The 14,908-nt window shown below is 33.7% G+C and overlaps 1 protein-coding gene across 1 annotated transcript in view; it reads left to right on the top strand.

The window, feature by feature from the left end:
• The first annotated feature begins 666 nt into the window (after positions 1-666).
• LOC145121426 (scarecrow-like protein 23) overlaps positions 667-14,908 on the top strand; it is a 65,812-nt gene continuing 51,570 nt past the window's right edge. The window contains exon 1 of the mRNA XM_079057173.1: positions 667-811. Coding sequence (XP_078913299.1) covers positions 667-811 — 145 coding nt within the window. The remainder of the gene's footprint in view (positions 812-14,908) is intronic.

The raw sequence follows: 14,908 nt of genomic DNA on the forward strand, positions 1-14,908 counted from the left end.
TGAAGTTTGAGAGTCAATACAAAGGTAGGTGAGAGTTACAGATTTTCTGTTTAACCACAGTAAAGATACTTTTTCAAAAGTTTGAAAAGTATTTCTTTTGTAGATAAAACCATGTTCGAAAATGTTTGATAAAATGAGAACCCGAATCTATGGTTTCTAGATAAATTTCCCAGTTAATTCTTATAGTGATTCCTATAACCGAACTATGTGACTAGATATAATCCTTATGAAGCTTTATTAGACGTCATGGATAAAGACTGAAGATAATTGTCACCCGCTTTGATTCATCCATCAAGAGTGTTTTTGTTACCTTTTTGTCTCAAGCTATGTGACTAGATATAACCCCAGGACTATTTTTGTTACCTTTTCGTCATGTGAATAGATATAACCCCTTACTAGGTTTCTACATTCCTAGCCGCCCAGATTCTTATAACCGAGCTATGTGACTAGATATACTAGGGGGTGTTCTTGTTCATTTTTAATCGAAGTTTGAAAGAAAAGGAAACTCGCCCCCTTCCTCCTATTTACACACGCAGATGCATACCCATAAAAAATGAAGATTGCAAGGGAAAACTCTCGGTCCAAGCTTGTACAAACGAAAGGGAACAAAAAAAAGACAAAGACAAAGTTGGAGATGGCAAGTCCTTACAGTGGTGATCAGGGCTAATGGCGACAACAAAAGGTGTCGGCAGGAGGTTGCTCCGGCAACCTCTTGCTGCTTCGTTCTTGCTTCTGATTGGCATGAGTAACGATTCGGAAGAGGAAGGGGCAGGTGGTGAACGGAAACCGTCAAAATACGGTGGTGGGGGATGTTAGTCTACAATCCATGTAAGAAGAAGGGTGGATTTTGGAGGTTCTTGGTAGTTCCCGGTGGAACAGCTCCAAGAACGAGAGGAAGGCAGTATGTGGTGGTGTTTGAGGGTGCTTTGGTGGTGTTTGATCAATATTTCGACTTTTAGAAATATGTTTATAAAAATATTTCGAGTATAAAATTAAATATTAGACCATAGTTTGATTCCAAAAACGCTCTCGGAATTCCCATTTGAGGTGTACAAGTGCCTCAACGAATTAAAACACTTTATGTAGATCAGGTAAAATCAATGTTATACCGGTTTGGTTTCGTAAAACAGTCGGATCTTGCATACGGACACCATTTTGGACATTCTTTATATTTTTAGAATCAGATAAACATGAACTACGAGACTAGAGTCTTTGCTTCGTCGATGAACGCAAAATAAAAAGTTTCAGTTTTTCATTAACTAGGGTTACAGTTTGCGATTGTGATTTGTTCGAGATTTCCAACAACAGGAAGTAAGATACTATTTCATATCTTGTATTAATTATAATTACACTATATACTTTCCAAAAAATGCATTAACACTCGATAGATCAACCTACAAAGAGGTTCGTGGTGAATCGGCTGTTTACATATTTAGACCTAAATTCTGGGATGTGACATAAAAATAAACTGTTTGGGTCTGGTTGGGAAACCTGGTGATTACATAGAATTTCTAACAATCTTTATATCCACGCGTAGCTATTTACAATATCTAGGACTTTCACTTAGACTCCGTCGGCTAATTCTTGATTGATCTTAATTTTAACATTCTACGAATATTATATTGTTAACGACCGTGTAAAATTCATAACTTTTAAGAAAGGACTCCGTTTTTTACTGTCTTAATATCGTTGAACTATTATTAACAAGATCTTCAACTCTCGTTTATATTCTTTTGGTTAAAAAATCAATCGATCTAAATTTCGATTTCTGAGTTATATATTGCTATGCTGAATCTTAGAAAAATCATAACTTCCTCTAATGAAGTCAGATTTAGACGTTCTCTATATGCATGCTCTCCGTTTAATGTCTACAACGACGTTTGTTAAACCATTTAGGCTAAAAAGTAATTTATCAAACATTTACTTTTTACGATACGAAAAGTCGTGTGGGTGTAATCGTGAAACTTCGAAGAAGCATAACTTCTACATACAAAATCGGATTTCAGCGTTCTTTATATGTACAAAATCCTTGTCACATATACTATAACTTTTGTTAAGATTCTTTGTCCTAAATAATATTCTATCAAAAAGTCATTTTTAACGCTTATTATCTCTAAATTGACTAGTTCAAATCTGCGGGAGTTAGATTTAGACGTTCTCTATATGCATGATCTCTGTTTAATGACTACAACGACGTTTGTTAAACCACTTAGGCTAAAAAGTAATTTATCAAGCATTTACTTTTTACGATACAAAAAGTCGGGCGGGTGTAATCGTGAAACTTCAAAGAAGCATAACTTCTACATACGGAATCAGATTTCAACGTTCTTTATATGTACAAAATCCTTATTACATATACTATAACTTTTGGTAAGATTATTTGTCCTAAATAATCTTCTATCAAAAAGTCATTTTTAACGCTTATTATCTCTAAATTGACAAGCTCAAATCTGCGGGAGTTACATAAGACTTAAACCCTCTAACGGGCGGAAAATATTTTCAGATAACTGATACCTCTAGTTCAATTGCCATTTGGTGACGATAATACTAAATCATAGCCACATCTCACATTCATTCTACTTAGCGCACTAAAACATTTTATGATGTTTCGTTGTGAATTTTTTTCTTTTCTTATTGGTACATCCTACACAACTACCAAATTGAAAATAATATCACAAACTTATATTCGGCACCCTTCCTTGCCCGTGCGGCGTCCCACAGCTCCCTTGAGAAAAAAGTAACCAGCCTACCCATATAGATGACAACTAGTTTCGCCATGTAATGGGCTCATTACAGAGGTGACATTAGCACCCGACCCGTTTTTTCAAACCCACGACGTCCCACTTCACTGTTAATCCCTCTAGCATTTATGACTCGGCTAGACGGAAACGACTAGACTAACAATTCCCTCCCTGACTAATAAGGCCCCGATAGATCTCAAAGGAAAGCTAACCGGCGACATGGTCTTCATTCTCTTTTGTATTCACGGTCACACCAACTTTTGGTCGTGACATTCTCCCACCGCCAAACTATAGCATGTCATCATGCGGTAGGAGTAGAACTCTTGTACCTTCTAATTTCGATCAACTCCATGTACAACCGAGCACCGAACATCCTGATCTCAACCACATACGTATAGGGTCAGAATCCTAGAAATTTGGCCACCTATAGTATACTCTTGGACTTACGCCAGGAGATGGAGAAGTCATCGACATGTCACCCGTCTAGGGATCCCACCCGCTAGTCTGTCAACAGGGACCCAATGAAGGTGCACGTTTGAGTTGATGTATTTTCCATTTGATTGAACGCGGCTTAGACACCACTTATCACAAACTTAAATTCAAAACTCTTGCTTATCAATGCGTCATCCAGAAGTTCCCACTAGAACCATGTGCCTAACTTACCCAGATACACATGTTAACTGATTTCACCCTGCCATAGGCTTATCAGGGACGCAACATTAGCCCGGGACCAGTTGTGTATAACCCCCAACGGTCCCTTACACAATCACCCCCTCTATCATTTATGACTCGGCCAGACGGAAGCGACTAGACTAACAACACACTCTCGAACCAATACATCCCCCATTGATCTCAATGACAAGTTAACCAGCAGCATGGTCTTCTTTCTCTTTGGTCTTCACGGTCACACCAACTTTTGGTTGTGACATTCTCCCACCGTCAAAATAAGGCATATTGTTGTGCGGTAGGAGAAGAACTCTTCTCCCGTTCAATCTCGATCAACTCCACATATTGCAACACACTGCACTTCCTAATACCAATCACATACGCATAGGGTTTGGATCCTTGGTATGTGGCCACCGCTAGTTTACATATCGAATTACACAAGGAGTTAGCATATTCATTGACAGGTCACCCCTATATACATCCCACACACAAGCTCACTCTAGGTAGAGTAGTCCACGTACAAAATTAATAATAATAATAATAATAATAATAATAATAATAATAATAATATTATTATTATTATTATTATTATTATTATTATTATTATTATTATTATTATTTGTATGTGAATATGTATATGTTTCAATGTTACAGACATTTGTATAATAAAGATGTATGTGTGTGTATGTATGTATGTGTGTGTATGTCTGTGTATGTATGTATGTGTATTTGTGTACGCGAGTGTGTGTACGTGTAGGTGTAATAATAAACATAGTAACTAAGATAAAAATTAATAATAATACAATTAATAATAATGGTAGAAGTTATAATATAAATAATAATCACAATTATAATAATTATAAAAGTTGTGAAAAAGTGAAGCCAAAAAATCATTGTTTAGCCCTTGAAATAGCGAAAAAACAATATATATATATATATATATATATATATATATATATATATATATATATATATATATATATATATATATATATATATATATATATATATATATATATATATATATATCAGTGTTGCAAAAATCCCGACTAGGCCCTGATTATTCTCCGATTAATCCATAGGCGCTACTCGACCGATTAGAAGGCGTCTAGCGATTAATCCCTGCATACACAATAATTGTAGCAGTAGAGCCCGATAAAATTTTAACATTTTGAAAAATGTTATATCTCAATAGAAACTATTTGAGATATGATTAGTATTATATTAATCATATTAACCTATTTTGATATCATATTAGTGGTATTTACTAATTTTTGTAAGATATTAATCGTATTTAGTTTTTTAAAATTCAACAAATTAGCAATTAATGGTCACCGATTAATCCCCCGATTAATCTCCGCCTAGCCGACTAATCCCTTAACCCCAATCCACCGACTAGCTAACGTCGAGCGATTTTTACAACCTTGATGTATATATATATATATATATATATATATATATATATATATATATATATATATATATATATATATATATATATGACATGAGTCTATATATAATCACATCAACTATTATTGAGGTTTACCCAAAATAATATCTAAGTCATAGGAGGAGAGCATAATGTTAAAATAATATCTACGTCATAGGAGAAGAGCATAATGTTGTTAAGAAGTCTATACCGAGTAACATTATTCTCTTTCTACAAATTTAAAATGAAATCATTATAAGGAAATTATGTTTGAAATTTAAACACTATATCATATGTATTTGTATGAACACAAAAGAAAAGACAACTTTATTATATATTTATGTAATATCATGTTCATTAATACAATTATTTGATGTTACAAGTGTTTCAAGTTTCAAGCCCAACTCCATTCAAAAGCCCAACTTCTAAAAGGAAATGGATTTTTTACATTACCTACATAAAAATCTTCTGGTCTTGCTAACTAATAACAATATTGTGTACCAAATCCTTGTTTAACACATATATTAGAAGAATGACGGCTATCGAAAACATTAAAATCCTGATATTTTGAACCCCACTAGAACTGATTCCAATAGTGTGTAGTTGTTGTTTCATGAATTTACCATTGGTAAATTCCATTATAAGAAAGGGTGTGATTTCTGTGATCATCTTCTTTTGATCTCACATGAAAGGTGATATCTTCATTAATGCCATTAATTATGAACATGTTCCATTCACCGAGTACATCATGAGGTTTATTTATAGAAGATGCAGCGGTATAAGTAACTGGAAATATTAAGATGCTGAAGAAAAACACGAAGACCAAAAGGCGTTACATTATTCTACTTATATAATTTATTTTGAAGCAGTTATAAAATTTTTCGTTAAAGTAATCTCTTTGCTTAATTTATAAGTAGTGGGTGGGTGCTCCATAGTATTTTTTGCATTAATTATGTAATAAGTGTAATTAATTTATAGTTATTGTAAAATTTAGTTTGTCGATTCAAAAGAATATATATATATATATATATATATATATATATATATATATATATATATATATATATATATATATATATAGTTATTGTAAAATATAATTATCTATGTCATATCTGTGTATATGTTATGAATATATTATTTACTTTATGTCGTTTGACAAAAAAACGTGCAAATGAATATATATATATATATATATATATATATATATATATATATATTATAAAGTATATTGAACTTTTCTTTAAATTTAATAGGTACATGGTTGAAAACTTAATGTCCAAATTTGTTATGCACAAACCGCTTATCATTGTATAAACAAAAAACTAATTCTGGTGTACAAGTGCCTCAACGAATTAAAACGGTTTATGCAGATCAGTTAAAAATCAGTGTTATACCAGTTTGGTTTCGTAAAACAATCGGATCTTTGGCATACAGACTCCATTTTGTACATTCTTTATATTTTCAGAATCATGTAAACATGAACTACGAGACTAGAGTGTTTGCTTCGTCGATGAACGCTAAATAAAAAATTTTAGTTTTTCAGATGTATTAAATAGGGTTATAGTTTGTGATTGTGATTTGTTCGAGATTTCCCACGATAGGAAGTAAGATACTATTTCATATCTTGTATTAATTATAATTACACTATATATTTTCCAATAAATGCATTAACAATCAATAGATCAACTTACAAAGAGGTTCGCGGTGAATCGACTGTTTACATATTTAGACCTAAATTCTGGGATGTCACATTCAAATAAACTGATTGGGTCTGGTTGGGAAACCTAGTGAGTACATAGAGTTTCTAAGGTTCTTTATATCCACGCGTAGCTATTTACAAGATCTAAAACTGTCACTTAAACTCCGTCTGCTAATTCTTGATTGATCTTAATTTTAACATTCTACGAATATTACATTGTTAACGACCGTGTAAAATTCATAACTTTTACATAACGACTCCATTTTCGACTGTCGTTTATTAACAAGATCTTCAACTCTCGTTTATGTTGTTTTGGCGAAAAATCAATCGATCTAAATTTCAATTTTTGAGTTATATATTGCTACGTTGAATCTTAGAAATATCATAACTTCCTATAATGAAGTCAGTTTTAGGTGTTCTTTATATGCACGCTCTCCGTTCAATGACTACAGTGACGTTTGTTAAACCAGTTAGGCTAAAAAGTAATTTATCAAACATTAACTTTTTACGATACGCAATGTCGTGTGGGTTTAATCGTGAAATTTTGAAGAATCATAACTTCTTCATACGAAATCGGATTTTAGCGTTGTTTATATGTACGAAATCCTTGTCATATATACTATAACTTTTGTTTGGATTATTTGTCCTAAATAATCTTCTATCAAAAAGTCATTTTAAACGTTTATTATCTCTAAATTAACTAGCTCAAATCTGCGGGTGTTACATAAGACTTAAACCCTCTAACGGGAGCAACATATTTTCAGATAATGTATACCTCTAGTTCAATTGCCATTTGGTGATGATAATACTAAATCATAGTCACATCTCACATTCATTCGACTTAAAGCACTCAAACATTTTATGATGTTTAAGTATTCGCTCTTTAACTATGTTTCGTTGTGAGTTTTTTGATTATTTTACAATGAAGTCGGTTATATAGATCTGTGTCAATTCATTTTATTGGTACATCCTACAAAACTACCAGATTGAACATAATATCACAGACTTATATTCGACACCCTTCCTTGCCCGTGCGGCATCCCGAAGTTTCCTCTAGAAAAAAGTAACCAGGCTACCCATATACACATGACAACTAGTTTCGCCATGTAATGGGCTCATTATAGAGGTGACATTAGCACCCGACCAATTTTGTCTAACCCACGACGACCCCCTTCACTGTAAATCCCTCTAACATTTATGACTCGGCTAGACGGAAACGACTAGACTAACAATGACCTCTCTGACTAATACGGCCCCGATAGTTCTCAAAGGAAAGCTAACTAGTGACATGGTCTTCTTTCTCTTTAGTCTTCACGGTCACACCAACTTTTGGTCGTGACATTCTCCCACCGCAAAATATAGCATGTCATCATGCAGTAAGAGTAGAACTCATGTACCTTTCAATTTCGATCAACTCCGTGTACAACTGAGCACCCAACATCCTGATCTCAACCAGACACATATAGGGCCAGGATCCTCGAAATTTGGCCACCTATAGTCTACTCTTGGACTTACGTGAGGAGATGGAGAAGTCATCGACAGGTCGCCCCTCTAGGCATCCCACCCGCTAGTCTGACACTATGGACCCAATGAAGATGCACATTTGATTTGATGTATTTTCCATTTGCTAGAATGCGGCTCGTACACCACTTATAACAAATTTAATTCGAAACACTTGCTTGTCAATACGTGGTCCAAAAGTTCCCAATAGAACCATGTGCCCATCTTACTTAGATATACATGTCAACTGGTTTCACCCTGCCATGGGCTCATCAGGGAGGCAACATTACCTCAGGACCAGTTGTGTATAACCTGCGACGGTCCCCTACACAATAACACCCTCTGTCATTTATGACTTGGCCAGACGGAAGCGACTAGACTAAAAACACCCTCTCGAACCAATACAACCCCCATTGATCTCAATGACAAGTTAACCAGCGGCATGGTCTTATTTCTCTTTGGTAGAAGTTATAATATAAATATAGTAGGTGTAATAATAAACATAGTAATTACGCGAGTGTGTGTATGTACGTGTAGGTGTAATAATAAACATAGTAATTACGTAAAAATAAAAATAATACAACTAATAATAATGGTAGAAGTTATAATATAAATAATAATCACAATTATAATAATTATAAAAGTTATGAAAAAATGAAGCCAAAAAATTTGAAACAGGGAAAAAACAATATATATATATATATATATATATATATATATATATATATATATATATATATATATATATATATATATATATATATTACATGAGTGTATATATAATTACATAAACTATTATTGAGGTTTACCCAAAATAATATCTATGTCATAAGAGGAGAGCATAATGTTAAAATAATATCTACGTCATAGGAGGAGAACATAATGTTGTTAAGAACTCTATACCGAGTAACATTATTCTCTTTCTACTAATTTAAAATGAAATCATTATAAGAAAATTATGTTTGAAATTTAAACACTATATCATTTGTGTAATAGTTTCCTATGAACACAAAAGAAATTGACAAGAAAACTTTATTATATATTTATGTAATATCATGTTCGTTTATACAATTATTTGATGTTACAAGTGTTTCAAGTTTCAAGCCCAAGTCCGATCCAAAGCTCAACTTCTAGAAGGAAATGGATTGTTTACATTAGCTACATAAAAACCTTTTGGTCTTACTAACCAATAACAATATTGTGTACCAAATCCTTGTTTAACACATACATTAGAAGAATGGCGACTATCGAACACATGAAAATCCTGATATCATGAACCCCACCAGAACTGACTCCAATAGAATGTAGTTGTTTCATGAATTTGCCATTGGTAAATTCCATTATAAGAAAGGGTGTGATTTTCGTGATCATCTTCTTTTGATCTCACATGAAAGGTGATATATTCATTGATGCCATTGATTATGAACATGTTCCATTCACCGAGTACATCAAGAGGTTTATTTATAAAAGACGCGGCGGTATAAGTAACTGGAAATATTGAGATGCAAAAGAAAAAGACGAAAACCAAAAGGCGATACATTATACTACTTATATAATTTATTTTGAAGCGGTTATTTGATCAATTTATAAGGAGTGGGTGGGAGCTCCATAGCATATTTTGCATTAATTATGTAATAAGTGTAATTAATTTATAGTTATTGTAAAATTTAGTTTGCCGTTTCAAAAGAATATATATATATATATATATATATATATATATATATATATATATATATATATATATATATATATATATATATATATATATATTAGTCTTTTTTTACTCAAAGTCTACCAAGCACGGATGAGGGCCATACAGGAAACATCGGACGGTAGAACCATTTTAGCAATTAAGCCATTTTGAAATCTAGCAACCTAAGCGGCCCGTCAAACCAGTTACCTCTCCCGTGAGTAGTCGAGAAGAGTGTAAGTATTAATAATACATTTATTATGAGCCTGTAGCTATAGTTTTATTGCCTCTTTCGAGGATACAAGTTCTCTATAGACAATTTAGCTTTGATACCAATCTGTCACACCCCCGGCCGAGGCGGCGGAACCTTCTGGGATGTGCGACTTAGTTCATGAACCACAAGAATTTTGAATATACATCACAATTTACAACAACAAAAACACAACAGTTAAATTCCACTCTAAGGTTTTGATTACAAGTTTCATACAAATAATAATAATAATTTCATAAGTTTTCCTTAACAAGTAGGCTGATACAACAAAAACTAGATAAAACTAGGTTGCATGAAGTCCATGAGTAATTCTTCTGTAAAAAGTTGGTTCAATGATCTCCTGAGAATACATGAAGTTTGAGAGTCAACACATAGGTAGGTAAGAGTTACAGATTTTCTGTTTAACCACAGTAAAGATACTTTTTCAAAAGTTTGAAAAGTATTTCTTTTGTAGATAAAACCATGTTCGAAAATGTTTGATAAAATGAGAACCCGAATCTTTGGTTTCTAGATAAATATCCCAGTTAATTCTTATAGTGATTCCTATAACCGAACTATGTGACTAGATATAACCCTTATGAAGCTTTATTAGACGTCATGCATAAAGACTGAAGAAAATTGTCACCCGCTTCGATTGATCCATCGAGAGTGTTTTTGTTCCCTTTTCGTCTCGAGCTATGTGACTAGATATAAACCCAGGACTATTTTTGTTAACTTTTCGCCCCGAGCTATGTGAATAGATATAACCCCTAACTGGGTCTCTACATTCCCTGCCGCCCGGATTCTTATAACCGAGCTATGTGACTAGATATATGAGGGGGTGTTCTTGTTCATTTTTAATCGAAGTTTGAAAGAAAAGGAAACTCGTCCCCTTCCTCCTATTTACGCACGCAGATGCATACCCATAAAAAATGAAGATTGCAAGGGAAAACTCTCGGTCCAAGCTTGTAAAAACGAAAGGGAACAAAAAAAAAGGACAAAGTTGGAGATGGCAAGTCCTTAAAGTGGCGATCAGGGCTAATGACGGCAAAAAAAGGTGCCGGCAGGAGGTTGCTCCGGCATCCTCTTGCTGCTTCGTTCTTGATTCTGATTGGTAAGAGTAACGAGTCGGAAGAGGGAGGGGCAGGTGGTGAATGGAAACAATCGAAATACGGTGGTGGGGGATGTTAGTCTGCAATCCATGGAAGAAGAAGGGTAGATTTTTCATATTCTTGGTAGTTCCCGGTGGCACAGCTCCAAGAACGAGAGGAAGGCAGTAGGTGGTGGTGTTCGAGGGTCCTTGCGTGGTGTTTGATCAATATTTCGACTTTTACAAATATGTTTATAAAAAATATTTCGAGTATAAAATTAAATATTATACCATAGTCTGATTCCAAAAATGCTCTCATAATTTCCATTTGACGTGTACAAGTGCCTCAACGAATTAAAACGGTTTATGCAGATCAGGTAAAATTAGTGTTATACCGGTTTGGTTTCGTAAAACAGTCGGATCTTTTGCATACAGACTCCATTTTGGACATTCTTTATATTTTTAGAATCAGGTAAACATGAACTACGAGACTAGAGTCTTTGCTTCGTCGATGAACGCAAAATAAAAAATTTTAGTTTTTTAGACGTATTAACTATGGTTATAGTTTGTGATTGTGATTTGTTCGAGATTTCCCACAACAGGAAGTAAGATACTATTTCATATCTTGTATTAGTTATAATTACACTATATATTTTCCAAAAAATGCATTAACACTCGATAGATCAACCTACAAAGAGGTTCGCGGTGAATCGACTGTTTACATATTTAGACCTAAATTCTTGGATGTCACATACAAATAAATTGATTGGGTCTGGTTGGGAAACCTGGTGAGTACATAGAGTTTCTAACAATCTTTATATCCACGCGTAGCTATTTACAATATTTAAGACTTTCACTTAGACTCCGTCGGCTAATTCTTTATTGCTCTTAATTTTAACATTCTACGAATATTATATTGTTAACGACCGTGTAAAATTCATAACTATTACATAAGGACTCTGTTTTTTACTGTCTTAATATCGTTGAACTCTTATTAACAAGATCTTCAACTCTCGTTTATATTGTTTTGGTTAAAAATCAATCGATCTAAATTTCGATTTCTGAGTTATATATTGGTATGCTGAATCTTAGAAAAATCATAACTTCGTCTAGTGAAGTCAGATTTAGACGTTCTCTATATGCATGATCTCTGTTTAATGACTACAACGACGTTTGTTAAACCACTTAGGCTAAAAAGTAATTTATCAAACATTTACTTTTTACGATACAAAAAGTCGGGCGGGTGTAATCGTGAAACTTCAAAGAAGCATAACTTCTACATACGGAATCAGATTTCAACGTTCTTTATATGTACAAAATCCTTATTACATATACTATAATTTTTGGTAAGATTATTTGTCCTAAATAATCTTCTATCAAAAAGTCATTTTTAACGCTTATTATCTCTAAATTGACAAGCTCAAATCTGCGGGAGTTACATAAGACTTAAACCCTCTAACGGGCGGAAAATATTTTCAGATAACTGATACCTCTAGTTCAATTGCCATTTGGTGACGATAATACTAAATCATAGGCACATCTCACATTCATTCTACTTAGCGAACTCAAACATTTTATGATGTTTAAGTATTTGCGCTTTAACTATGTTTCGTTGTGAATTTTTTTCTTTTCTTTTTGGTACATCCTACACAACTACCAAATTGAAAATAATATCACAAACTTATATTCGTCACCCTTCCTTGCCCATGCGGCGTCCCGAAGTTCCCTCAAGAAAAAAGTAACCAGCCTACCCATATACACATGACAACTATTTTCGCTTTGTAATGGGCTCATTATAGAGGTGACATTAACACCCGACCAGTTTTGTCTAACCCACGACGACCCACTTCACTGCTAATCCCTCTAGCATTTATGACTCGGCTAGACGGAAACGACTAGACTAACAATTCCCTCCCTGACTAATAAGGCCCCGATAGATATCAAAGGAAAGCTAACCGGTGACATGGTCTTCTTTCTCTTTTGTATTCACGGTCACACCAACTTTTGGTCGTGACATTCTCCCACCGCCAAACTATAGCATGTCATCATGCGGTAGGAGTAGAACTCTTGTACCTTCCAATTTCGATCAACTCCATGTACAACCGAGCACCGAACATCCTGATCTCAACCACATACGCATAGGGTCAGAATCCTAGAAATTTGGCCACCTATAGTCTACTCTTGGACTTACGCCAGGAGATGGAGAAGTCATCGGCAGGTCACCCCTCTATGCATCCCACAGGCTAGTTTGTCAACAGGGACCCAATGAAGATGCACATTTGAGTAGATGTATTTTCCATTTGATTGAACGCGACATAAACACCACTTATCACAAACTTAAATTCGAAACTCTTGCTTATCAATGCGTCATCCAGAAGTTCCCACTAGAACCATGTGCCCAACTTACACAGATACACATGTTAACTAGTTTCACCCTGCCATAGGCTTATCAGGGACGCAACATTAGCCCAGGACCAGTTGTGTATAACCCTCGACGGTCCCCTACACAATCACACCCTCTATCATTTATGACTCGGCCAGACGGAAGCGACTGAACTAACAACACACTCTCGATCCAATACATCCCCCATTGATCTCAATGACAAGTTAACCAGCAACATGGTCTTCTTTCTCTTTGGTCTTCACGGTCACACCAACTTTTGGTTGTGACATTCTCCCACCGTCAAAATAAAGCATATTGTTGTGCGGTAGGAGAAGAACTCTTGTGCCATTCAATCTCGATCACCTCCACATATTGCAACACACTGCACTTCCTGATACCAATCACATACGCATAGGGTTCGGATCCTTGGTATGTGGCCACCGCTTGTTTACATATCGACTTACACAAGGAGTTAGCATATTCATTGACAGGTCACCCCTATATACATCCCACACACAAGCTCACTCTAGGTAGAGTAGTCCACGTACAAAATTATTATTATTGTTATTATTATTATTATTATTATTAAATATATATATATATATATATATATATATATATATATATATATATATGTTCTAATGTTAAAGACATTTGTATAATAAAGACGTTAAAATATATCAAATAAAGACGTTTGATCATGGAAATAGGAAAATACCAAATGGTGATATATATATATATATATATATATATATATATATATATATATATATATATATATATATATATATATATGTATGTATGTGTATTTGTGTACGCGAGTGTGTGTAAGTGTAGGTGTAATAATAAACATAGTAATTAAGATAAAATTTAATAATAATACAACTAATAAAAATGGTAGAAGTTATAATATAAATAATTATCATAATTATAATAATTATAAAATTTATGAAAAACTGAAGCCAAAAAATCGTTGTTTAGCCCTTGAAACAACGAAAAAACTATATATATATATATATATATATATATATATATATATATATATATATATATATATATATATATATATTACATGCGTGTATATATAATCACATAAACTATTACTGAGGTTTACCCAAAATAATATCTAAGCCATAGGAGGAGAGCATAATGTTAAAATAATATCTACGTCATAGGAGAAGAGCATAATGTTGTTAAGAAGTCTATACCGAGTAACATTATTCTCTTTCTACAAATTTAAAATGAAATTATTATAAGAAAATTATGAGTTTAAGTATTTGCGCGTTAACTATGTTTCGTTGTGAATTTTTTGCTTTTTTTAAAATGAAGTCGGTTATATAGATTGTGTCAATTCATTTTATTGGTGCATCCTACACAACTACCAAATTGAACATAATATCAGAGACTTATATCCGATACCCTTCCTTGCCCGTGCGGCATTCCAAAGTTCCCTCTAGAAA

Source organism: Lactuca virosa, chromosome 6 (assembly GCF_052849685.1).
Source record: "Lactuca virosa cultivar CGN04683 chromosome 6, Lactuca_virosa_CGN04683_v6, whole genome shotgun sequence".
Classification (NCBI taxonomy): Eukaryota; Viridiplantae; Streptophyta; class Magnoliopsida; order Asterales; family Asteraceae; genus Lactuca; species Lactuca virosa.